The sequence below is a fragment of the Mixophyes fleayi genome, chromosome 7, assembly GCF_038048845.1.
Source record: "Mixophyes fleayi isolate aMixFle1 chromosome 7, aMixFle1.hap1, whole genome shotgun sequence".
In the NCBI taxonomy this organism is placed as follows: domain Eukaryota; kingdom Metazoa; phylum Chordata; class Amphibia; order Anura; family Limnodynastidae; genus Mixophyes; species Mixophyes fleayi.
In genome coordinates, this window is record NC_134408.1 from 67432344 (window position 1) to 67460005 (window position 27662).

Genomic DNA, 27662 nt, shown 5'->3' on the forward strand with positions numbered 1-27662 from the left:
GGGAATGTAGCTATCTGAGCCTTAGCTCTTTTAAATAGTGAGACACCCGTGGGCGCTGAGGGCTCAGGATCAGCAAACCTTAAGGTATGCCTGATTCCTAGAATTAGACTATCCACACTAGTGGAAACTGAGTCAGAGTCATAACGGCTCTCCCCTTCCGGGTCTAAATCTACCTCACCTTCCTCTGCCAAGGAGAGATCAGAGTACTGGTATAGGTCCAGAGCTGTATCAGTAATAGCTCTCTTACCCCTCTGGGAAATAGTTAATAACCTATCTTCCCTGTGGGTTGACCCCGCCTGTGATGTGGAAGCGTTTTCGTCAGACTGAACTGACTGCCTGCAAGTGTAAGTGGGGTAGTGTTTTCACGTATCTCTGTTACCCGCAGCATCACGGTTGTAAGTTTTTCCACAGCCGAAGAGAAGGCCTGCAGCCAAGGCGGTTCTACCACTGCTGAAGATACCTCCTGGACTGAGCTGTTTCGCCTCTGAGCGTCCGCAGTACAAGCTGTGCAAAGGGCGTTTCAGTCTGTGTGTCCAACAGAAAGTTTTTTGTATTACATTTTGCACAGGTATAATACATTGCAGAAGGCACAGAGTGACCCTTGCCTTTAGCTGTCCCCTTCTCAGCCATTGTCCTGCTTCTTAAAATAATTATTAAAAGAAATGCAGACAAAAGGGAGACTGTTAAATTCTGGAGTCTCCTATGCCAGAAAGACTCTCTTTAAACTATAAGCACACCTCCTAATGCAAAAACCTGTAAAGTACTGTCTGTGAAAATTTACACCTGAAATAACTCACAAAACAATCATAAACCTCCACAAATGATTATAGAATACAAGCCTGTACACAGCAGGTATCAAAAGCCTGTCAGCAGAGGAAAGGCAAAGCAGAGGATACGGGCAGCGTTGACACGCTGTTAACTTCAGTGTCTCCACGAGCAGACTCGGTCCTACGCGCGGAAAGAACAGCCTGGGAGGAAGGAAGTTATTGTAAAACTCCTTCCCTTCCTGCTGCCTCTGCCCGCCCTGCTTTCCTCCGCATTCTGGCCCCATTCAGACTCCAGCAAAATGGCCACCACGATATGCAGGACGCGCGCTATGTTAACATATGCCCAGCCGCGCGCGTCATCACAAACGTTCTAACTCACCTCTTATCGAGTGTGAGCGCCGCTATGTCCCCTTCTTTTCCATTGCTCATTGCCATAGGGGCGAACGGGGACCTGCCGACATCTGAAGTGGCGAGGGAGGAGAGGCTGCCCTCCGACCGCTAGTGAGGCAGGGACTGTGGCCACGGAACTCAGTCCGCTAAAACAGGCTTCTCTCCTTCTTATACAGCCCCCCTCCACTTCCTTATCTATGGGCAATGCTTACCTGTGCTGGGGTCCCAAGTGAGCAGAGCTGAGTCTTACACACTCTTCTGGATCTTTTAAACTGAACCCCGTGCTGCACCTAAAGGAAACAGAAAATAAAAACATGAAACCTATAAGACCAACAGGGTATAGGCAGGAGCCTATACCCCAGTGACCTAAGTCACTTGAAAAAAACTGAGGATCTCTCTGGAGAGGAGGGGCATAGCAGGGGAGGAGGCCAAAGAATTAGTAGTTAAAGTGACAAGACTCCTGAGCCCACTACTATACCCCAATGTCTCGCAGTGTCCCCCAATGGCAGGGAAGAGAAATAGTGGATTTTGCAATGAAAACAAACTAACAGATAAAACAAACTTTCATGGGATGAGAAGAAAATAAGATCAGAGTCCAAAACAGTCCTCATGTTGCATGTAGCTTGTAGTCAGGGTGAGATGAAGACTTCAGAAGTAGAATATGGAGTTTCAAGTGAATACCGACTGTAGTCCTTGTGTAGCTGAGTTAATAGGCAGAATGTTCTTCTCCTGTGTAACTCCGGTATAACTCCGAATTACGCTATTTAAATTTGTTACACTTGTAACTGACACACTTAGAACTAGACACACACTAACTATGCAGCCATCACTGGCAATGCAGCCATTCGTCAATGAATATATCTGGTTAACAGACACGTGATCAGTGTTCTTCAATCAAGCCCTCAATAAACTCCCCCAACCAACACTAGCCATAAAAGATTTAAACAAACAGTGAGAGGACAACTTGCAATAAGGCTGGAGTAATTACCATTAGAAATAAAATTGCACTTTCTTAATTTCAGATCAGACACTGTATGTATGTATATATATATATATATATATATACACACACACACACACACACACACACACACACACACACACACACACACACACACACACACACACACACATATATATATATATATGTATATATATATATATATATGTGTATGTGTGTGTGTATGTATATATATATATATATATATATATATATATATATATATATATATATATTTATATATACACACATGGTGGCCCTGTATATATACACATATATACACACACACATATATATATGTTTGTGTGTGTATATATTTGTATATATACAGGGCCACCATCAGAAATCGTGGGGTCCAGTACAAATGAAGCAGGCAGGGCCCCCCACTCCAGTAGCATTCAAAAGTGGTTTTTAATTATTAGTTGAAACAAACAGAAAATCAGACAGTGGGAATCAACACAAAGTGGTCAGTTACATATAAAACACCTGTCTTTTGCCTGGCCCAACACTGTTTTGGGCATGAAATCAGGTGGCAAAGTGGGTGCAGACAGCATTTTGTAACGGACCACCCTGTGTTGATTCTTACTGTCAAATTGGTGGCCCAACGGCATTTAACCCTTGCAAATCTGCAGCTACTTATTCAAAATGATAAAATGTGGTGATTTCGGCCAATTTTTTCCCCTGATTTCATGCCCAAAACCTTGTTGGGTCAGGTTAATACTATTGCAGTTTGTATAAGGGATCCCCTTTAGTGTTACTCTGATGTGAAATCAGTGATCCAGTTTGATTTAATCCTTGAAAAATAAGCTTTCCTGAATAAGAAGCTGGAGCTTGAATAAGATGTGAATAAGAAGCTGGCCGAATAAGAAGCTAACTTCAGCGTCGTAAAAAAAAAAGTGATAATAAAATTTCTTTAAAATATACTTACCCAGATGTTGCAGCTGCTGCTCCTTGTTCCTACTTCAGTGGCGGCGGGAACATCAGTGTGACGTCAGATCACACTACACCATCACTCACCGACAGGGAGAAGGGAGGATCACATGATTGCAGGGGCGGAGCAATGATTGCCCTGCGATCACGATTGACAGCTGCCTGGCTGTCACAGGAAGATCACATGATCGCAGAGAAATGATTGCTCAGACCCTGCGATAGCATTTTGCTGCCTGGCTGTCACTGTGACTGCCAGGCTGAAGACAGCAGCAAAGACGCCGGGACTGGAGGACAGCGGGCCCCCTGGTAAGTGTGTGCCGCCGCGCCCCCTTTTGAGCCTGAGCCCGTTACAAGAGTACCCCCTGTACCCCCCTGATGGCAGCCCTGTATATATATATATATATATATATGTGTGTGTGTGTGTATATATATATATGTATATATATATGTGTGTGTGTGTATGACAGTAGGGTGTACAACATCCCTATATTTAGTGTTTGTGCGCAATTACATTTTTTCTTACTCAATTGCTATTCTGGAAGTTTTCATGATAGTATCTCTCTTATTGGAATAATTACTCTAATTAATTGAAGAAACAGCATCTTTAGAGAAAGTGATCACGCATGTGGTAATTTAGTAGTATAAGATTGCATTAATAATAGACAATTTGATTAAGACAACTTAGCAGGCATTAGTATAATATGAATAATGTGATAATTGTACTCACTGATGGTTGTATGATTAAATCTGTAAAATCCTGCATGGATGCTAGAGCAAGACTTTGCAGCTGTTCTGTCATTAATGTAGCAGCACAATTAAAAAAAGTTTCAAGTTTCTTATAGTTGCTGTCACTGGGGATTTGCTTTCTCTTGTTTCCTTGGTAATAGATGTTTTGAATTTCTGGAAACCACCTTTAAAAATAAGCATATTGTAACCATCACTATATTCTGAATTGTATAATGAAAAACAGTTTCTTGTAATGCCTTACTTAGAAAAATGGTACAAATGGAAAACATGAAAATCATAGACATTTGCTCTGATTAATACAAGGTAGACAAATCAAATTACTTGTCTGTTAGAGATTACAGCACATTTGTGCTGTTTACACAATGAGTGGTATTCTCAAAAATAGAGAAAATGAAAATGATTGCAAAGTTTGTATCCTTTTCAATTAACAACAGTCTTTATTTAGAATAAAAAATATTTTTTTGTCAATTCACAGTTCTTAAAAGATGTTTTTCATCATGTTTTGTTAAGAAATTGTTTACTAGTACATTTCCTACTTTTTTAATGTGGAGTGCTGTTTTATTAGAAAACAACCATAAGAGGAGGTAGGGTAGAAAAAATGGTAGTATAAAGTTACAGTACATGAAGATACTTTAATGCAGAATTTCCATTTGTTCTCTTTTATAGAGTATCCTGCAATGAGGGGCGCACTAGGGGGGGGGCATTTACCGTTACCCAGAAACCCTCCCACGCTTAAATCATGTGATCTGCCCACAAAGAGTAGTATTTAGAATGAAGTGGTCAAAACAGAAAGAGAGATAAGTGATGAAGTAAATTATCTTAACTGTTCTATGCACGTTATTTACAGAAAATTCTATTGACATATATTACATGACTTTTAAATTAGAATGACAATGTTAGGCTCACTTATGAAGTAGACACACAACGCAAGTGTCCTGTAAGTTCCATTGTAATGCCACATAAATGTGTCTGCAGCTGCTCAACTAATTGTGCACATATGTTTCTTCCCAAAGTGGTTGGTTTGGGCAGTTCGGGGGTGGGATTTATTTTGTCCCAATTTCACATGTTTTAATGTTAGGAGGTATGATATTGTTATGTCAATAGGAATCCTGCACAAGAATAGTATCCACATAAGCAAGGTGGGAAAAGACTACAAACTTTGAATCTCTTCTAAGCAGTTTAAAATATGTACTGTACAAGTACTGTGCTAAAAACATGTCACAGTTAAGAAGTTAAATATAATTATGGTTGTCAGGCGCCGCTCGGCGGCCGCCTGTTCTTCTGCATTGCGCGTCTGGTCGCCTAGCAACCGGCGCATCACTTCCGCCCCCGCTCGGCCGCCCGGCTACAAGGTTAGGAAGCGTTCCCGTTGCTAGGCAACGGGACGCTGCATCTAGGTAGCGCTACAGCGCTAGTGTATGACAAGCGCTACGGCGCTAGGATTGTGACAGCTCTACAGGTGCTGAGGCTCATTGGCTATCCGAACTATTTAAGCCTCTCTGGATTCCACCTCCTGTGCCAGAGTTTCAGGTCCTTTCCTGTCCTCCAGCGTTCCAGTGTTCCTGTGATTGTCTGTCTCCTGACCTTTTGCCTGTCTCCAGACTATTGCCGTATTGCCTGTGACCCTTGTGACCCAGATTGCCTTGACTACCCTTTTGGATCTCCCTTTTGTACCACGCTGCCGCTGAACGCTACCGACCCGACTTGTCTCACTACCCCTTTGGATTCTCCTCGTGTACCTGCCTTGCCCGCACCGTTGCCAAACCGGCCTGGCTGACAACTCCTCTCGTGCCTCGCTATCTGACTCGTGGAAGGACCGCGACCTGCGTGTTTCCTGCAGCTGAGTCCATACCTCCTTGCGGGGGTCCCTGGTGAACACCAGGGGCACATTATACTCCGCGCCTTCCTCCGAGTAGTGCCAACGATAGCAGGTACACTATACTCAGTCGTGACAATGGTTCATTTATATTTTGGATATAATTTTATTTTCAAATGTGACTCAACCAATACATTGTTTGACTTTATCTTACTTTTTAAGTAATATATCTTTGGCAGAATCAATATGTCTCATGACAAGGTTTTGGAAGATGGAAAGCTCCATTGACTCCTGGCGATTGTGAAATTCATCTATATCGACAAGACGTAGTTTCCTTAGGATAAAAGAAAACAGGTTAAAAACTGACCATATGCCAATATATTTACCATCACATATTATTATTCTTCTAGTGCCGACATTTTTTATGCAACACTGTACATTGAGTGGATCATGATACAATCAAATTACATACAATGACAGGAAACATATCGTAAAGATGGCCTTCTCCAAATGAGCAACAATTTAAGAGGTGCAGGAAACACTTGATATGCAAGATAAAGAAAACTGTAAAATAATTCAAGTTAAAATAACAATTGCTGTATATGGTCATGGATGTAAATATTCTTTATGGACAAGTCAGGAGGTCACTTTATTGCTTTTTTATAGGGTGCCTCGACCACAACGTAGTAGTAAACAAAACAAATTTGGATATGCCTGGGAAAGCATTAAATACACCAGCTTTTTATGTGTTCTGCTATATCCAGAGCTGATTTCCGCTACACCATACAACAGGAGAGCAGTAGTTTATAGAGTAAGACAGCCTTGGAGCGAGCATAATATCTGAACTCAGAAGTTCAACCTTTGATAAATTTATAATTGTGTTGCAAAACAAAAACACACAGTATGACAAATGCTAATTTAGCGTCACAAGGAAGGGGAGGGGGGATTCCTTTCTGATCCCAAGAAATGCCAATTTGATATATTCACTGGTTCAGTCAATCCCATAATGTCCTCTACTAATTAAAGCTACAGAAACCATTTCTTCTAATAAAGACCTCCAATTCAATGATAAATTCCCTTAGTGAATTTGACATTGCAACTTTTGTGTATAGAAAGTTCACTAAACTATTTTTTTCATTGACCTTATAAATAACTATATATTAGATTACCTGTAAGGTGTATTTTCTCCAAAATACACAATCATAGATTTTCTGACCTTTTTATAATTTATGCTTTCCATTCCCTTTATTAATAAGTTTGCCAGCCTCTGAACCCTCACCAGTTCTCTTATATCCTTCTTACATTGAGTAGCCCAAGACAATACCCCATATTTAAGGTGTGGCATAATGACTAGCTTACACAATAATAATACTATAGTATCTTCCTTTTTATACATCCCAGACACTGCTTGATATTGAATGCTGTTACTTATCTTTCTGTCAACTAGTATTCTCAAGTATGTTTCTATCTCAGTTATATCTAACTGTCATCTACATTTGGAACGGTGCATAACCTTATATTTATCTACTTTAAATGTCTTTTGTATTTTGTCTAAATCTTTGTGTAACAGGTTACCCATTTTGTGTTAATAACTCAGTAACCACAAAGCTTAGTTTCTTCAATAAAATTGGACATCTTAATATCCAGTGGTCATTTATAACTAACTTCTGTCTTCTATACTTCAACCAGTTCTCTACTTATGTACATACTTTTCCCCCTAGACTAGAGTATTTTCCCCTTTGTACCAGACTATTATATAGAACAGTACTGAATGCTCCCACAAAAATCAAGTAAATCATCAATTTTGCACTACCAAGATCCAGTGTAAAATGTGCCTCCTCATAGCAGGTTCGTGAGGCCGTCAGCATAGAAAGCTTGCTCCACTGGCTGGCTTCTTCTATACAAAATTGCTGTGTGGTCTAGAGGAAGCTGGCTAGCGAAAGAGTATAGTGCATGAAAACTCAACAGGATTTAGTGCTCTCTCCTCAGCAAATTATGTCATGGGAGTACTCTATTTTTTGGGTATGCATTTTGGAAAAGTCACTAAACAAGTAACATTTCAGACTAACATATTAAGCCCAATTTCAGCTTCATGCTTAAATCTTCTGGGTGCATCCATTTCCTTTTAAAATACATGGATTCATAAAATTTAGCCCAAACCTAGCCCATGGTTAAATTCTCAAAATGTTTTACTATATACTGTAGATAATATATGTTACACTACCTTGATTGGCATCGAGAGGGAAAGATCAAGAGAGGTTCAGAGACAAAGGATTATGGAAAGTCAAGAGAGAGAGGGATGCAAGAGAGATATTGAGTGTTAGAGCAGGGCATTTTTTGACTTCGAGACAAGGATAGTTTAAAGCAGTGGTTCCCAAACTGTGCGCCTAGGCTCCCTGGGGTGCCTCGGCGATCTCACAGGGGTGCCTCGGCCAGGGCCAGTGGTAAGCAAGGCGGAGGACTACTTGGTAATTATTTTGGCTTAGGGGTGCCTTGAACTGAAAAAGTTTGGAATCCACTGGTTTAGAGTAAAGATGATCTATTAGGCAGTCGAAATCCAAGAAAGTGGGTGCATGCTATGTGTGATGAAATGGGGTCCCACTGGACTGAGGACTTTTTATTCATCACCCATTTTTCACAGTCTATTGTACTTTTTAATCCTTGGGCCATTCTATCAGTGTATTATGTGTATTGTTATTTCTTGTTACCAGGTACATTTGCCATTGAATGTATTAGAAATATAAAAACTGTTGCCATATGGTGTGAAAACAGCAGGACAGCAGAAGTCATATTGCATGAAAGGATGGAAAGTTGTGTTAGCTACAGTATTTGAGTTAGCTAAGGTAATTACCAGTTGTCTCAAATGTCCACTGTTATAAGGCAAGGCATAAATCTGGGATGTTAGTAATAAAAACAATGTCGGAGTGACTGTTAATATAGCTGGCTGGCAGCCCAAGTTGGTTATCTATGATGTCGAAGTCGTATAATTGGATGAACGAAAGTATATTGGTTAATATTGTTTTATCGTGCGATTGCACTCAGTATGTCATGCTACATGTGGCATGGCGCAATCACGCGGTAAAATACGCACGCACACACTCGCACTATAACATTTAGTTATTTATATATTTCATATTTATATCGATTCCAATCCACAAGTGATTTGTAAGCAGATAGTATTTAGTTTATTATTAGTTTATATATTATGATTATATGTACACTTTAGTGTTATTTAAGGTTCAGGTTACAGGAAATGTGTCATGTCTGGTATCATTTTAATGCCCTATTCATCAGCAGTTGTCTGGTTGCCTCGCCGAAGAGATCGCACATTGCATACTCTAGTTAGCGATGTTAGGGAATAAATGTTTAAAGAAATACTGACTATAAAATGCTAATAGACTAGTTGTAACTGGATTCTTGGCGGGAAAGGCAGAGCACAATCCCTGGAGAGATGACCCCCACCTTTGGATATTTTGGTTTGAACTGGCCTATGACCTGCAGCACTCTGGACCTTCCTGATACCTGGACCAATAGAAGCAAGCCACACCATCTGCATTGTTTTCACTGTAACACTGAGTGTATATAACCCAGGTTTAACTGGCACTGGCACTCAGTCTTCTCTGACCACAGTATTCTGGAGTGAAGTATTGTGTGCTGGTACCAGAGGGAGCGCAGCTAGCGCAAGCGAGCGCAGCGGTATGTATTTATCTTTTGGTATTGGCTGTACTGTATTATAATTATGAATTGAACTGCTAAATTTTACATCTGCTAAAATAAAATACTTTGTGCTTTGGAAACACAATACAATTGCTTGGGCAATGCTTATTTGAAAATGATAGAATTACTCTAATAATTTGGGGGCTCTTAGCGGTGAGGTTACGTTACCGGAAGATATGCAACGCTTAGGGATTTCGGTTCCTCAACAAAGGGTGGATTGACGCGGCACATATGGGAAAAAACGCAATGTGTTCAAAACCTGTTGTTTACTCTGTGTTGCGAAACCGAATGTCCGTTGTTGCATAATCTGAAGGAACGCTAACTTGAATCTAGGGACAAGAAAGAAAAATGTTTCTTTTTATTGTCATTTTGTGTTTTAAATGTATTGCATTGCATAGCGTATGTGTACTTCCTGTTTAGCGTATATGAAATTCCAGTATTGTTGGCACGTGTTTCAACAGTCGTGTTCATAGTCTGATATATATGCATAGTATAATGACTTGCTAAAGCCTCTGAAAAGATATTACCATTGTTTCGGAAATTTATTTTCTGTGCAGAAAACAAAAGGTTGTTTGTGTATGCGAATGGTATGCATAAAGATAAGAGTTAAGTACTGTTGAAAGGAGACAGGAAATCGTTGTATATAAGTACTATAGAAAGGAGATAGGAAATCGTTGTATATAAGTACTGTTGAAAGGAGACAGGAAATCATAAGTACTGTTGAAAGGAGACAGGAAATCGTTGTATACAGTTGAAAAGATATAGCGCTATGGTTCAGGTGTGTCTGACGAGGCATGGTAAAAAAGGTAACCTGACAACAAAGGTTCTGTTCTAAGTGTGAACAGGATATAAAGAAACCTTTGTGTGAAATGGTGTTCTGTTCTAACAAAGAACAGGGAAAAAGGAGACACCACAGAGTATACATGGCAGGTATACTCAAAGCGAAAATAACATGTTTTCGTGGCATTCCCAATAGTAATCGCAAAGCTTACTGATAGTTAGTATCAATACCAAAAATGTTAAAAATGTAATGGGTAATTTGTAGGATGTCTTAAGTTATGATGAGAGTAAAGTTTTAGAAGAAGAAAATGTACCCACCGTCATTTCAGCCATTGCCCATGCCAGTAACATACACGGACAAGGAAAGGGAACGGTTCCACCAGCAGGGGCAGTGGCAGAAAGTGGAGAGAATAATATAGAAATTAATGGAAAGGGGGACATTCATTGTACTGCAACAGCGATTCCAGCAACTAGTTCAGGATTTAGTGATATGGTAGGTCTGTATCCTGTCCGCACGACAGCAGTTCCCAATGGGAAGGCGGACAGAGATGGTGTAGTTCCCATGAAACATCTAGTAACGCATTTTCCATGGACCAGGATGGAACTGTTTACAATTATGTCTGATTTCCCTGATCCTAGAAAAGATTTGGCCAAGTGTCAAAAATTTATTAGTTCATTAAGGATTGTATGTTGGAGGAGGTTAAATCCTTAACCGAGGATGATAATCAGGACAATATTAGACGTATAATCACACAGTTGGTCATATATTTTCCAGTGATAGTGGAATGGGAAAAAAAATTCACCATCAAACAAAAAGATAGGGAGATTACAACTGACTATTTTGCTAGAGAGCTAGCAGCCATGACTAAGTACACAGGGATACCAGATATAAGGGAAAATCCACATCATAGGGAGGTAGCTGTTGCAGTACAAGTGGATGGTCTCCGGAAGGATCTAAAGACCTGGATACAAACCTCTTTTCATAATTGGAGAGGTCTCTCGGTAAATAAAATTAGAGAGAATGCCATAGAAAATAATACAAATATATGTAAAAAGGAAAAAGCGCAGAGTGATAGGCCAATGATGGTGGGTATCCAGGCTTTAGAAATATTACATTCACAACCTCAGATTTATAAAAACAAACCACTATAAAGGATAAAAGAAACAGAAATCTTTGAAATGCTTTAACTGCCTTAAGAAGAAACATTTTAGGAAAGATTGCAAAGAATATCTTAGAGCAAAAGCTAGTAATTCAGGACCAGGCAAGCCAAATAATAATCAATGGTAAGAATTAGTGTGCAGGTTTAGAAAGAGACTGATTTAAAAGTATACTTTGTTGTTATTGCTTGTTTGTTTTAAGTTTCATATGTTTGCTTTCCTGATCGCTGGCCAATGGTAAAGAATGAAAATGTTTCATTTGTTGCTTAAAGATAACTACCTTGTCTTTTCTTCTCACAGATAAGGGTAGACAAAAGAAATATAGACTTAGTGATTAAGGGGGGTGGGATAGAGAAGTAGAAAAATTACTCTTGAAAGACAAGTTAACAATGGATCACTGGAACGCTCTTTGTTTTAGGCTGCAGTGACTCATGATAATTTGTTTGGCTGAGAATCATTATCATTATCCAAAAATGAAGTATGTTCATACTTTGCTCTAAAATATCGTTTTATGTATTTCAGATAAGTATGAGTCACCAAGAGTTAATTTTTCATTTCTCTGTTATAAGTCAGGAAGTCCGTCGCAAAGGTATATAGTTATGGTGATACAGAGTTCTTAATGGACAAATGACGGATGACACTGGATTGCACGGTTGATGTAAGACCCCCTAGTCAAGTATGGGGTGGGGTCATAGTTTAGCGAATAACTAAGGGGATTAGTGCAATAAATACAGCCATTTTCCCATAGTGTCCAATCCAGCTGTCATGTTTACTATAAGAATCTCCCTTTCTGCATTTCTGTTTGTTTTCAAACCCTTGTATTCAAATCGTTGTATTCTTATTATTTGTTGCTCTCCTATTTTCTCATTCTTTGCATCTATGCTAGTATCTCTCTCTCTTCTCTTGTATAGAGATACAAAAAGACGTAGACATGGTCTCATTAATGGGGCTAAGACATTTTTTTGACATAAGAAGGACTCAGGGATATACACACTAGATTGACATGAGTTATAAAAACAGTTAGGGGTTTGTTTTATGTGTATAGAAAATGCTGGTTTTTAAGCAGAAAGTTTTTGTTGTGGAAATATGATTCATGTTTTATAGATTGCATATCTACCTTCTTATCTCATGGGCAAAGTGTGCCTTTATATTTATGCACAAAGGGTGGATGGATCGCTAGAGGTTAGACATACAGAAATGCATCTCTGTGTAGAACATTGAAGTAGGATTTTTGCCACAAGATACGACATAATGTGAAACCCTAGAAAATGTAAAATTTTCATGTTTTATATTTTTTTACTGTTGGACAGACATGTACTGGATACTGTTATATTTGGAGAAAGTGTTATAGAAATAGACCCCTTTGTCCTTCTCACTTAGTCAAGTAGCTGAATGTAGGGTACTGAAAATGGCATGTGAGTTGGCAGAGGGAAAATCGATTGATATACATTGGTCTTCAGCATTTTTTTAGTCTAGGGGGCGACGTTGAGGTGACTGAAAAATCCTTTATAGCAATATCAGCACATGAGTAGGACACTACATAGAAGACTTTACACAATGACACAGTTACCAACTGAAGTAGCTGCTAGTAAAATCCACACTTACACACACACGACTATACATGGCTGTCACACCAGGGCGAACATAGCTGTCAAATAGACAGCAGGGTTTTATGTGACAGCTGACAAATCTATATTTTGTTTTGTTTTTCGTTGTATTGTTTTAAAATGTACACACACACATGCACGCATACACATATTGGTTAATATATGAAGATTTGTGTTACCTGAAGAATAAACTGTCTGGAAGGTGAATAGAGGTGGTTAGGAGTCTGGCGGACACTGGAGAGATGGACAAGGTAGACCAGTAGCTCCCAGACTGTATCTTCCAGACCTAGCGGAGCCAGCACATGGTCTGGCTCAGCTGGGTACAGAAGGTATGTGCAAGCTGGTATATAAATAAATGATGATGATGATGATGATAGTATATTGGGGGGCATCAGACGTTTCTTCTCAAGCTAGTAGGACGTCAACGTCCTGTCTTGATTGAGAGAATGTCAGGAAGATGATACCAATAGAGCCATCCCATATCCCTCTTGCAGATGGGTTTTTTTCCAGGTAAAACAAATCCACGTCATCCAATTATCACCCTTTAGGATCCTCAAGAATACACAGATGTACCGATGAAATATATCCGGGTAAAGGTGTATTGAAATGTGTCTAATGTATTACTGTGTCATACTCAAAGCTTTTCTTATTCAATGTGATAGCCCTAGAGTTATAATAGGTGATAGGGGTATTCATGTTACTGATAATAAATGTATAATGTATGAGTAAGGGTAACAAATTACATACTTTTTAATTAGCCACAAACCAATGTGAACATAAAGTAACGGTACTAGTTAGAACGAATTGAATAGAATGAGGGTTGAAACTTGATTGAAGTGGCTGGTAGCTTTGGCCACTAGTCCTCCCCACTATCGAGATCACTCCTAAGCTGCCTCCTAACCTGTTGACTTTTGAAATGTTTTTGACTTTTCTTGTCATGAGTTTGTAACTGAGAAACTAGTCTAGACCTTAAGAGGAAAGGTAAACAGTGAGACAGCAACCGAGAACGTTCAAAACACTGTCTCCTGAGAAGTTGCACTAACTGTCAGGATGTTGGACTGGGAGAGTAAGTTGTGGAACAGTAATTTCCTAGGCTGAGGTTATTTGAAAGACGGGTACCAAGTGTAGGCTACCAGCATCATGACCTCAAGTGTAGCAGAAACATACTGATATCCATTCCACCCACTACAGAGGAGCCAACACCCAGAGAAGGGTCCAAGTGCACTCATGAATCTGTTCTGGGAGGCCTCGGATGCAGTTAGCAGCACCTGAGCCAAAGACTAAGACAGTTGTCCAGCATGAAGTTGTAGTTTTTCCTGTTCTGTGTTTTTCTCATCTCATTCTCTTTTCAGGACAGTTAATTCTTTTAATTGTTGACAGGTGACAGAGGCTGGTTCAGGTAAGGATATTGAGGAATTTGGGATGAAGGAGAAGTTAGTAGCACAATCGGTCCAGCCAATTACTCTATTCAATTCAGGGGTAAAGGAAAATTTGGAAACCTTGGAGAAAGTGCGAGGGCTATTGTCTGAATAGCATTGCGTCCGTAAGTACGTTGACCCCATAGTTAAAGAGAGGTGCATTCAGCGATGCCGGTCCAGTAATATTCGGACTTGAGCGGGCATCCTTGAGAATGATTATCATTCTTGGGTTGGTAAGGTTGTAGACCAAAAAGTGCTGGGTGTGCTCTTACATGCCTCAGTGGTTATATCAAGTAGGACTAGTTCTCTTTCCACTAAATATTCCTGAGGTACCCGAATTATGGGTGGGAAGTCACTTAGGGAAAAGTACGACACCTAGGTCCCTTAGTCTGGAGTCTCCCAATATTTGGCAAGCCGACCACTGTTTTATGTACGAAGAAACTTGAGCATTGGGAGACTGGGAAGAACGAACAGACAATAACCTGCCCACAAGTGTTAATGAAAGGAACTGATGACATTATTAGATTGTATATACTAACGCAAGCTGAAGGAGATTGTATATGACATTTTTGATAGACATAGGATGATGTTATTGATGAACAGGTACTATCTAAATGTTGTCTGAGCTAAAAGACATGCTTTTGTCGGATGAACCTGTTAGACATGAAGAACTGTAGTAGAGTATTCTGTATAACTGATACATGTTCTATTGTACTCTGTACCCCTCCAAATAATGTATTACTTGTTTTATTGTACCCTTGAAGAGCATACAAAAAAGTTATCTCCAAGCTCCTGAGGTATACGGTCTATAGTAAAAGAAAGAAATTGTTTTGAGGATTAAGACTCTCTATTGTGATAACTTGTTTAGATCTACAGACAGCATGGTCATACACCAAGGGGGTAACATAGCAATGAAACGTGGTACTGAGATCCTGCATATAAAATCTTTAGAGTGATAGTTTTTTTATACTATCAAAGGGTGGAACTGTCGAAGTCGTATAATTGGATGAACAAAAGTATATTGGTTAATATTGTTTTATCGTGCGATTGCACTCAGTATGCCAAGCTACACATGGCATGGCGCGATCACGCGGTAAAATATGCACGCACACACTCGCACTACAACATTTAGTTATTTATATATTTCATATTTATATCGATTCCAATCCACAAGTGATTTGTAAGCAGATAGTATTTAGTTTACTATTAGTTTATATATTATGATTATATGTACACTTTAGTGTTATTTACGGTTCAGGTTACAGGAAACGTGTCATGTCTGGTATCATTATAATCCCCTATTCATCAGCAGTTGTCCGGTTGCTTCGCCAAAGAGATCGCACATTGCATACTCTAGTTAGCGATGTTAGGGAATAAATGTTTAAAGAAATACTGACTATAAAATGCTATTAGACTAGTTGTAACTAGATTCTTGGCAGGAAAGTCAGAGCACAACCCCTGGAGAGATGACCGCCACCTTTGGATATTTTGGTTTGAACTGGCCTATGACCTGCAGCACTCTGGACCTTCCTGATACCTGGACCAATAAAAGCAAGCCACACCATCTGCATTGTTTTCACTGTAACACTGAGTGTATATAACACAGCTCTAACTGGCACTGGCACTCTGTCTTCTCTGACCACAGTATTCTGGAGTGAAGTACTGTGTTCTCTTACTCTATCCTTCAACTTCCCATTAATAGCTCTATGGGAAATAGCAACTGGCTAAACAATAAGAAAAAGGGTTTTTACTATTGTGGACAGTGTTCAAACTGCACAAAGTTAGGATGTAGCAGTACCAAGCCGGTTACTGAATATCGGTCTATGGTTAGCGGGAAAACTTTTAAAATCCATGAGTTTATCACCTGCACCAGCAATAACGTTATACATCTACTACAATGTCAATGCGGTAAACAATATGTAGGCAGGACCATCAGGAAGTTGAAGGATAGAGTAAGAGAACACCTTAGGAACATCACCATTGGATTTGAAAACCATCATGTTTCTAAACATTTTAAAGATACACACCACTGTGAATATGATGGGGTAAAGTTTATGGGAATCAAGAAAGTCAAGAAATACTGGAGAGGGGGTAATCTCATACAACAATTAAACAAAGATGAGACCAGGGCCATTTATTACCTCAAAACATTGGCCCCATTAGGCCTGAATATAGAGTTCGATTTATCTTTATGATATACAGGTATAACCATATCATGGATCCATTGGCACTTTCCATCATAGGGATTGGCGCTTTGGACAGATTGCTCTGGGAGGTGAGTATTGCGCACCTACAGTCATACCTCTCTGGTTATGCCCAATCTCATCCGACCTTGGAAGAGAAGCAGAAAGGACCAGGTAAGTAGCAGGATAGGGCACTACCTGCTAATACCTGGTACTATAGGTTTTGCACCTCTAACCTAGAATATTTTTGACCCTGTGCCACCAATACAGGAATACATCTTACATGTGCCTAATCTGTCAACATATGTTCTGTTAAAAATATCTAAAACATAATGCTGTACTACTGGTTATCAACAATATACTCATTCATGTATTTTATATTTATTCTATACACATGACCTTTACATGGGATAGATTGTCCTCCTTTTAAATCAAGGTAGACATAAGGAATATTGATACCATTGCGTTTATTAACCTAGACTTTAAATTTATTAGAGCAATCGTATTTTGAACTATTGTTATCCACAATTTATAGATCAATGTACTGAATCCGATTATATACATGTATGTATACATCAATCCCTAACCGGAAATGTTCACAATTAACATATTAATTGCTCCTCTAGGTATTACCATTAGACTGTATCTATCAATCCTGTGTGTTAATTATGTACTTACCATATTTTCTGTTTAATATTTATTATATTGCTGTTCTCACAAATATAAATATTGTCACGTACCAGTAAAACCGGATCCTAGTAGTTCAGCCGGGATTGGCGTTACTCTCGTTAGGGGCGCAGAGTCTAACAAATGAAAGGTGTTCACCAGTGATTCCCGCAAGGGAATATGGGCTTTTGCCGCTTCCACTTGCAGGTTACGGTCCCCTAAGGAAGTTCCCAGTGAACCACAATAGAGAGAGCGTAGAATCAATAAGGAATAAACTTGCCACTTGATAGAGATGATGCCGGTAATGTTTTAGTGACGTTGCCACATGGGAGTGGAAATAGCAGGGAGATACTGCAACGTAGATACTCGGAAGTTGGCTTGCAGACGTAGAATATAGTTGCCACTTGGGGGTGCTGACCGGAGCTTCGGTAGCGTAGCCACCGGAGGTGGTGTTCCCGGAGGAATAGCGGCTTGGAACCTCGGAGAGGAGCTAAACACAGGAGCTGTATCCAATACTAGAGTCAGGGACTGACTGAAAGAACCAGCATTGAGTTCTGGTCATAGGGTTTAGATATAGTGCAGTTCCTATTAGGCAGCCAATAGAGGGCAGTGAGAGCACAGAAAAGGCTAGACAGCTCTGCGCATGCGCAGAACACTGAGCGCCGAACGGAAGGAGGAAACAGACAGCGCTGGACGGTGGCAGCAGCATGGAACCAGGTAAGTGAGTTTTGCTTAATAGGGGGAAATCCTGGTGAAGGAGGCCTCCAGAGTCAGCGGGGACAGGCGCCGGCTCCCGGGGAGACAGCAGGAGTCCGGCGTGTGACAGTACCTCCCCCTTTAAAGGTGGGCACTGAACACCTAGGACCTGTTTTTTTCGGAAAACTGGAATGAAATTTTTTCAGCAGAAGAGGAGCACAGATGTCTGCAGCCCGTACCCAGGAGCACTCTTCGGGGCCGTACCCTTTCCAGTCAACTAGATACTTGATTGTTCCCCTAGAACTCTTGGAATCCAGAATATGGCTGATCTCGAATTCGTCAGTTTGTTGGAGGGAAAGAGGAGTAGTAGATGTAACGGGCACAGTGAATCGATTAATGATGAGCGGTCTCAATAGGGAAATATGAAAGGCATTAGCAATACGCAGAGTGGATGGTAGTCGTAACTTAAAACAAACCGGACTGATTACTTGAATGATCCTATAAGGACCAATGTCGCAAGGAGCCAGTTTCATACAGGGTACTTTAAGACGAATATTCTTTGTAGATAACCATACCTTGTCGCCAATCTTCAACAGAGGAACAGCTCTGCGTTTCTTATCTGCCGCTAACTTGTAGCGAGTGGAGGATTTTTTAAGTGCCTTCCGAACTCGAGACCAGATGGATAGAAAGTCCTGCCGAAGAGTGTTAACTGCTGGCACTTGGGTGGGAGGGAGGGCTGAAAATTCTGGCATGCGAGGATGGTGCCCAAATACCACGGAGAAGGGAGTGGATGATGTGGATTCATGAAAGGAATTATTGTGAACAAATTCTGCCCAGGGCAATAAATCCATCCAATTCCTCTGATTGGCTGAGGAAAATATCCTGAGAAACGTTTCAAGATCTTGGTTTACCCTTTCCGTCTGGCCGTTGGTCTGGGGATGATACGCGGAGGAGAATTTCAGACGGATGCCCAGAAGATGACAAAGGGACCTCCAAAACTTTGAGACAAACTGCACCCCACGATCCGAGACAATTTTTCGCGGGACAGCCATGTAGTCGGAAAATCTCCTTTATGAAGTGTTGAGCCAGACATACTGAGGACGGAAGACCGATGAGTGGAACGAAGTGTGCCATTTTAGAGAAGCGGTCCACAATGACCCAGATGGTATTGAATTTATTAGCTGGGGGTAAGTCAGTGATAAAATCCATGCTAATATGAGTCCACGGTTTGGTAGGTAGTGGAAGAGGGTGGAGTAGCCCCTGTGGGACTTGGCGGGGGGTTTTGTTTTGAGCACAGGTAGGACAGGCAGCCACGAAATCTTTAACTTCAGAGTGGAAATTGGGCCACCAGTACTGTCGAGAGAGTAATTCTGACGTTTTACGGGAGCCAAGATGGCCTGCAAATCGTCAAGCATGGGACCAGCGTAGGAGACTCTTCCGTAAATGAGGAGGAACAAATGTTTTCCCCTGAGGGGAAATAGGAGCTGGAGTTGTTGAAAATAATTTTAGACATTTAGAGTCCAAGATAGGACGTTCCGGCAAAGTGTCTGTTCCCAAATTACCTGGAAAAGCCCGAGATAATGCATCCGCCTTCTTATTTTTTATTCCGGGTTTGAAAGTGACCCGCAGATCAAACCGGGTAAAGAAAAGCGACCAGCGGGCTTGACGTGGATTCAGGTATTGGGCTGTCTGGAGATAGAGTAAGTTTTTATGATCCGTGAAGATCGTAACTGGATGACGAGCCCCCTCCAAAAGATAGCGCCACTCGTTTAGGGCCAACTTCATGGCCAGAAGTTCTTTGTCCCCGATGGCATAATTACTCTCTGCTGGCAGAAATTTGCGGGAGAAGAATGCACATGGATGGAACCTGCCTTGGGAGTTTTTTTGAGAAAGAACTGCCCCCACACCGGCGGAGGATGCATCCACTTCTAGAAAGAAAGGAAGAGAAATATCGGGTTGCTGGAGGATAGGTGCAGAGGAAAAGGCTCTTTTGAGAGAATGGAAAGCTTCTAATGCTTCTGGGGACCAAACCTGTGGTGTTGCTCCTTTTCGGGTAAGAGCTATCAGAGGTGCCACAATAGAGGAATAACTAGCAATAAACCGTCTATAATAATTGGAGAAACCCAGGAAACGTTGAATGGCTTTAAGTGTGGTTGGTTGGGGCCAGTCGATTATAGCACAAACTTTCCCGGGATCCATTTGTAGGCCTGATCCAGACACTAAATAGCCCAGGAAAGGCAATTTAGAGGCCTCGAAAATGCACTTTTCCAACTTGCAGAATAAACGGTTGATGCGTAATCTGGAAAGAACTTCAGCCACATGTAGGCGGTGAGAGGAAAGGTCTCTGGAGAATATTAGGATATCGTCTAGATATACCACTACGTAGGAATATAGTAAATCACGGAAGATTTCGTTAATAAAGCTTTGAAAAACAGCAGGAGCGTTGCATAGGCCGAACGGCATTACCAGGTATTCGTAATGCCCGTCCCGTGTATTAAAAGCCGTCTTCCACTCATCCCCAGAGCGTATCCGAATCAGGTTGTATGCACCGCGGAGGTCGAGTTTAGTGAAGATCCTCGCACCCTTGATGCGATCGAATAGCTCGGTGATCAAAGGAATAGGGTAGCGGTTTTTAATAGTGATGGTGTTCAAGCCTCTGTAGTCAATGCAAGGACGGAGTGCTCCATCTTTCTTCTTCACAAAGAAAAACCCCGCTCCGGCAGGTGATGAGGAAGGTCTAATGAAGCCGCGTTGCAGATTTTCCTTGATGTAACGGGTAGTAGCCTCTGTCTCGGGTAGTGAGAGCGGATAGACTCGGCCTCGAGGAGGGGTTTTCCCCGGAAGGAGATCAATGGGACAGTCCCAAGGTCGGTGGGGTGGTAGACGCTCGGAAGAGACTTTGGAGAAGACATCCACAAACGAAGAATACTGGTGCGGTAGGATAACCGTATTGGGTTCTGGAATTTGTGTGAAGCCGAGAGGCTTGACTGGTGTCAGGCAGTGGTGAGAGCATGCTGGGCCCCATGCGGTGATTTGTGATGAGGGCCAATCCAGATGGGGTGAATGTAGATGGAGCCATGGTAATCCAAGGATGATTGGGCTGATGGTCAATGGCAGGACGAGAAAGGAAATTTTTTCCCAGTGGAGGGCCCCCACTTGCATGGAGATAGGTTTGGTACGCCTCCTCAGCGCAACAGTGGGCAGCGCAAGTTGTGTTACTAGCGATTGTGATATAAAATTCTCAGCTGCTCCTGAATCCAACAAGGCTTTGGACGACCTGGGCCCTGAAAGTAGATGCAAGATGACAGGAAAAGAACAGGTTAGATCTGGAAAAGAAGTTGGAGAGGAAGTAAAAGTCCCCAGACTGACCTCTCCAGTGCAGGCTAGGGTTTGTCGTTTCCCGAACGCCGGGTGCAAGAAACCAGGAGGTGACCAGAATCTCCACAATATAGGCATAATTTGTTTTTCATCCTTCTCTCCCTTTCATCCAGAATTAAACGGGAGCGCCCCAGTTGCATAGGCTCGTCCGTAGACGTGGGTGGCTGAAAGCGAGGAGCTAGCCGGAGGGTAGTACGTCTAGGAAAGTCTTTCTCAGACGATCTTTCCCGAAGCCGGAGATCTACCTGGTTGCAGAGAGAAATTAATGCGTCTAAGGTGGGAGGTAATTCTTGAGTCGAAAGGGCATCCTTGATTTTCTCTGACAGCCCTTGCCAAAAGGCAGCGACAAGCGCCTCATCATTCCACTGGAGTTCGGAGGATAGAGTCTGAAACTCAATAACGTATTGAGCCACAGACCGTGAGTTCTGACGGAGTCTTAGGATGCTTGTAGCAGCAGATGTCACTCGTCCTGGTTCGTCAAAAATCCTCCGGAATGCTGAGGTGAAGGCTGTAACATCATTGAGGAGTTCGTCATTACGCTCCCACAGAGGAGAGGCCCATGCTAGGGCTTGGCCGGATAGGAGTGAGACCATATAAGCCACTTTAGACCTGGAGGTAGGAAAATTCTGAGGTAATAACTCAAACTGGATGGAGCATTGATTTAAAAAACCACGGCAGGAGTTAGGGTCACCATCGAATTTGGAGGGAGTTGGCAAACGCAGAGTAGAAGCAGCTGCAGGAGGACCCTCAGCGACTTGTGGTTGTGGTTGAATAGCCAGCTGAGGCGGAGCCACCTGTAGTGCGTCTAAACGGGTAGCCAGAGTTTGCAGACATTGTAAAAGTTGCATCTGAACCGCATCTTGGCACTCCACTCTTCCAACCAAGTGTTGAAGCATATCCTTGGCGGAAGGTTCTCTATCAGGATCTGACATGGCTGGTTCTTAGTGTCACGTACCAGTAGGGTTAAAACCGGATCCTAGTAGTTCAGCCGGGATTGGCGTTACTCTCGTTAGGGGCGCGGAGTCTAACAAATGAAAGGTGTTCACCAGTGATTCCCGCAAAGGAATATGGGCTTTTGCGGCTTCCACTTGCAGGTCGCGGTCCCCTAAGGAAGTTCCCAGTGAACCACAATAGAGAGAGCGTAGAATCAATTAGGAATAAACTTGCCACTTGATAGAGATGATGCCGGTAATGTTTTAGCGACGTTGCCACTTGGGAGTGGAAATAGCAGGGAGATACTGCAACGTAGATACTCGGAAGTTGGCTTGCAGACGTAGAATATAGTTGCCACTTGGGGGTGCTGACCGGAGCTTCGGTAGCGTAGCCACCAGAGGTGGTGTTCCCGGAGGAATAGCGGCTTGGAACCTCGGAGAGGAGCTAAACACAGGAGCTGTATCCAATACTAGAGTCAGGGACTGACTGAAAGAACCAGCATTGAGTTCTGGTCATAGGGTTTAGATATAGTGCAGTTCCTATTAGGCAGCCAATAGAGGGCAGTGAGAGCACAGAAAAGGCTAGACAGCTCTGCGCATGCGCAGAACACTGAGCGCCGAACGGAAGGAGGAAACAGACAGCGCTGGACGGTGGCAGCAGCGTGGAACCAGGTAAGTGAGTTTTGCTTAATAGGGGGGAATCCTGGTGAAGGAGGCCTCCAGAGTCAGCGGGGACAGGCGCCGGCTCCCGGGGAGACAGCGGGAGTCCGGCGTGTGACAGTTATACATAAACAACAGTATCTCTATTATTCCTATTGTTTGTTTCTGGTCAAAATATTCACATTACTACCTATTGAGGCAACCATAATATGATCTTGTCACGATCTGCCCTCAGCTTATGCATTACATGCTGCTTTGCATGGCAGCTCCTGCCCTTTGTGTCCTATTATTGTATTGTATTGCAGCAGTACGTCTGATTACCAGTGGTGCTGCTATTATGCCTTTCTTGTTTGCCTTAGGGGTTAACTTGTTCACCAATTATCCCATGCACCTGGGTGTGGTTTTCCCTTTATATACCTATCACTCCCAGCACACAGGGCTGGTTATTGTTGTCCAATCCTGATGTAATTTCCTGTTGTCCTTACCTGATTGTTTCTGGACATTCATGCTACTTTCTGCATCAGCTGGAACCTGGTATTTTACACTGCTCCTTATTAACTGTTGTTAATACCTACCCTCTGCTACCCTGCATTACCGTTTACCTGGTTGTTTCTGGACATTCATGCTACTTTCTGCATCAGCTGGAACCTGGTATTTATCACTGCTCCTTATTACCTGTTGTTAATACCTCTCTGCAAATAAACACAGAGTGTTTTCACCAAATTCGTGACTCCTAGCTGTACTTCTGTTTGAGATCCGTGACAGATCTGCAGCGACTCATTACATATACTGATCTTTTCAGCAACATACATATTTGTGCTTATCAGGTCTAACCTATTATGTATTTATCACAGCAGGTAAATTGTCCATTCATGCTTTATTATCAGATGTATTGACAATATGCAACTATGATCCGTCTATTATTAGTTTTTATTTCTTCAATTTTTGTAATATGAGCCTCCAGCTGACGTCCAGACATTGATTGAGGACATAATTCTCCGGACCACCAATCACGCCCATCTATGCTCTATTTAAATCAACTCATACTACTGCCCATCAAACCCTTGAAAAAGTCCTGTATAGGACAAAACGCGCTGGGGCACGCCCCTGTTGACGTAATCATCCATCGACACTCATCACGGAAACCGGACACACACGCCGTGTCCGTGTGGTTACAGTACACAGGAAACATCAGCCTGTGTTTTCTTCCTACCGTACAGCCAGACTGTGATGAATTTCAAACAGCAAGTATCATTTTTTCAATGCAACTTATCTCGGGATATCCATTGCAAACTCATATGTGCACACATTCTGGATGAACATCATTACGGAAGGTTTACACTATATAGACTATACCCTCAAGCACTATCATTTGACTTAGAACTTCAATTGACTTTAACTATTGCTTGTTTCTTCATCACATCCATACTGAACTTTTTATGCATTCCAACATCAGGACTCATCTTTAGTAGGTTGGTTGGAGGATATTGACATTCATGGACTTATTGCCCTACATTTTATGAAGGCACTGGTTTGTGTTTTTTGTTTGAACTGACTATTGTTTTTTAACGTATTACAATTGTAGCCGTATACTACATGTTATGCTTATGTTTTTGTGCCTCAACTTGAGATTGTTTTTAGTGATATTTTTTATGTTATGTTTTTAGGCGAGATTAGTATGCAGAGATTCTTGTAAACTTCCATCCGTGGATATTTTATCTGTATTAAATCGTGTGAAATTTTCATTACCTTATTGCACCATCATTTCTTCAGGGATTCATAGTCAATGAGCGCCTGGCTATTTCTGTGTACTTTAGTATTATCTGAGGGAGGGATACCCTCAGCTGGTGCAGCTCTTGCATAACCCTTTAGAGAGTGCGATCCTTTTAAAACCATATATCTAAATCATGTTACATACATCTGAAGAACATTTCCAGAATACACACATATCTCACACAAGACACTACAAAAATCTTAATTCATGCACTCATCATCTTTCACATCGACTATTGCAGCACACTCCTTACTGGTCTTCCCAAAATCAGACTCGAACCCCTACAATCTATTTTGCAAGCTAGAGTGATGGTACAGTTTGAGGAAAAAGGGGGGAGAGAGCGGCACAGTATAAGGGAAAAGGGGGGAGAGAGAGAGGCATACTATGAAGAAAAAGGGGGAGAGAGAGAGAGGCACAGTTTGAGGAAATAAGGGGGAGAGAGATAGGCACAGTTTGAGGAAAAAGGGGGGAGAGAGGCACAGTATGAGGGAAAAGGGGGAGAGAGAGAGAGGCACAGTTTGAGGAAAAAGGGGTGAGAGAGAGGCACAGTATGAGGGAAAAGGGGGGAGAGAGAGGCACAATTTGAGTAAAAAGGGGTGAGAGAGGCACAGTTTGAGGAAAAAGGGGTGAGAGAGAGGCACAGTATGAGGGAAAAGGGGGGAGAGAGGGAGGCACAGTATGAAGAAAAAGGGGGGAGAGAGGCACAGTATGAGGGAAAAGAGGGGTGAGAGAGAGGCACAGTTTGAGGAAAAAGGGGTGAGAGAGAGGCACAGTATGAGGGAAAAGGGGGGAGAGAGAGAGGCACAGTATGAAGAAAAAGGGGGGTAGAGAGAGGCACAGTATGAGGAAAAAGGGGGAGAGAGAGAGTCACAGTTTGAGGGAAAAAAGGGAGAGAGAGAGAGAGAGAGGCACAGTTTGAAGAAAAAGGGGGGAGAGAGGCACAGTATGAGGGAAAAGGGGGGTGAGAGAGAGGCACAGTTTGCGGAAAAAGGGGTGAGAGAGAGGCACAGTATGAGGGAAAAGGGGGAGAGAGAGAGTCACAGTATGAAGAAAAAGGGGGGAGAGAGGCACAGTATGAGGGAAAAGAGGGGTGAGAGAGAGGCACAGTTTGAGGAAAAAGGGGTGAGAGAGAGGCACAGTATGAGGGAAAAGGGGGGAGAGAGAGAGGCACAGTATGAAGAAAAAGGGGGGTAGAGAGAGGCACAGTATGAGGAAAAAGGGGGAGAGAGAGAGGCACTGTATGAGGAAAAAGGGGGAGAGAGAGAGGCACAGTATGAGGATAAAGGGGGAGAGAGAGAGTCACAGTTTGAGGAAAAAATGGAGGAGAGAGAGGCACAATTTGAGGAAAAAGGGATGAGAGAGAGGCACAGTATGAGGGAAAAGGGGGGAGAGAAAAAGGCACAGCATGAAGAAAAAGGGGGGGTAGAGAGAGGCACAGTATGAGGAAAAAGGGGGAGAGAGGCACTGTATGAGGAAAAAGGGGGAGAGAGAGAGGCACAGTATGAGGATAAAGGGGGGAGAGAGAGAGGTATAGTATGAGGGAAAAAAAGGGGAGGGGCAGCAGAAAGGCACCGAGTGATGGAGAGAAGGGTGCAGGGTGGCACAGTGATGGAGAGCGGGGTGCAGGATGGCACAGTGATGGAGAGGGGGGTGCAGGATGGCACAGTGATGGAGAGCGGGGGCAGCATAGCACAGTGATAAAAGAGAGGGAGGGCAGCATGGCACAGTGATGAAGGAGAGGGGGGCAGGATGGCACAGTGTGATGAAGTCAGGCACAGTGTGATGAAGTCGGGGGGGAGCAGCATGGCACAGGGTGATGATAGGGGGTCAGGTGAAGGTGGAAAAGCAGCATGGAGGGCGCAGTGTGATCATAATGGGGCACAACATGGTGATGAAGGGGCACAGTAATGTGTATGTGATGGCACAGGGGGCTTGTGGCAATGTAGTGTGAGGTGGGTGGTGGCTAATTAATGGGTGCAGTTTTGTTTGTGGGGTAATGGTTGGGCAATTTTATAGTGCGGATTATTAATTTAAGATAGTTTGGGGTTACTGAATGTGGGGGAGAATGAGGTCTCTTTATTAAATGTGCCTATGAATTATTTAATTTCAGTGATGGTTGCGGGAAATAGGTATATTTCTGAAATGTAAATACTATTAATTTATTGTTGGGGCTGTTTGTAGGGAGGGAAATAGGTTTGTTTATTAAATGTGAATACTATTATTTTAATGTTGGGGCTGGAGGAAGGCCTAATTATTAATCGTGGGTGCTATTGATTTAACGCCGGGGCTGGCTGTAATTTTCTAAATGTACCCATTTTTTATTTCCAAATAGGGCTCCCAACATTCCAGGATCCATACAAGCCGCAACTAAGGAAACCTGCAGCCACAGGTGTTGAAAGTGAGAAGAACAGGTAGAAGAGAGCAGGAGAATGTGTGAAATGTTGTGATTCTAGTGGGACAAGCCCAATTTTTGGTCACCGTTCAGTGGTGTACACAACAATGCAAGTTTTTTTCTGTAAGAAGGTTTCCTGGGCACGCCAAGTGATTCATAGCCACACCCCAAATTGTACGACCATGCCCACATTTTTTGGTGGGTGTGGCCATACAATTGTGGGTGTGGGCGTACATATTTTTTGTGGCAAACAAAATTTTTGGGTCGTACAAATTTTTTTTTTTGGGCCACACAAACAGTTCTTGGACACGTAGCGGTAGCACAATTTTTTTTTAATTCTCAACTATAAGGGGGGCCCTATGAAGTCGTTGTACCGGGGCCCTGAATTCCTCTTGGCAGCCCTGACTGGGAGAAGAAGAATGACAAATAGTTTAGCTGGGAGGCCAAAATTCGTCAACATGATGCTATCACGCTATAGGTGGAATAATGAGAGATCTGTGGATCAGAATGTGTCCCAGTAAATTGTGTAATGAGATACAATACATAGCTACAATGTAGACAAATTTATTCATAGCAGAAGATGACCCAGCACCCATTATTTTCACCAAATGTGTTTATGAAATGTTTCACCTGCTTCATCTATTGACACTT

General features: G+C 42.2%; 1 protein-coding gene and 1 pseudogene across 1 annotated transcript in view; one reads left to right on the forward strand and one right to left on the reverse strand.

Moving 5' to 3' along the window:
- Positions 1-27662, reverse strand: part of DNAH7 (dynein axonemal heavy chain 7) — a 379127-nt gene that overhangs the window by 338379 nt on the left and 13086 nt on the right. Inside the window, 2 exon segments of the mRNA XM_075181345.1 lie at positions 3815-3998; positions 5865-5984. Of these exon segments, the coding sequence (XP_075037446.1) occupies positions 3815-3998; positions 5865-5984 (304 nt within the window).
- On the forward strand, positions 16619-16736 carry LOC142098736 (5S ribosomal RNA; annotated as a pseudogene).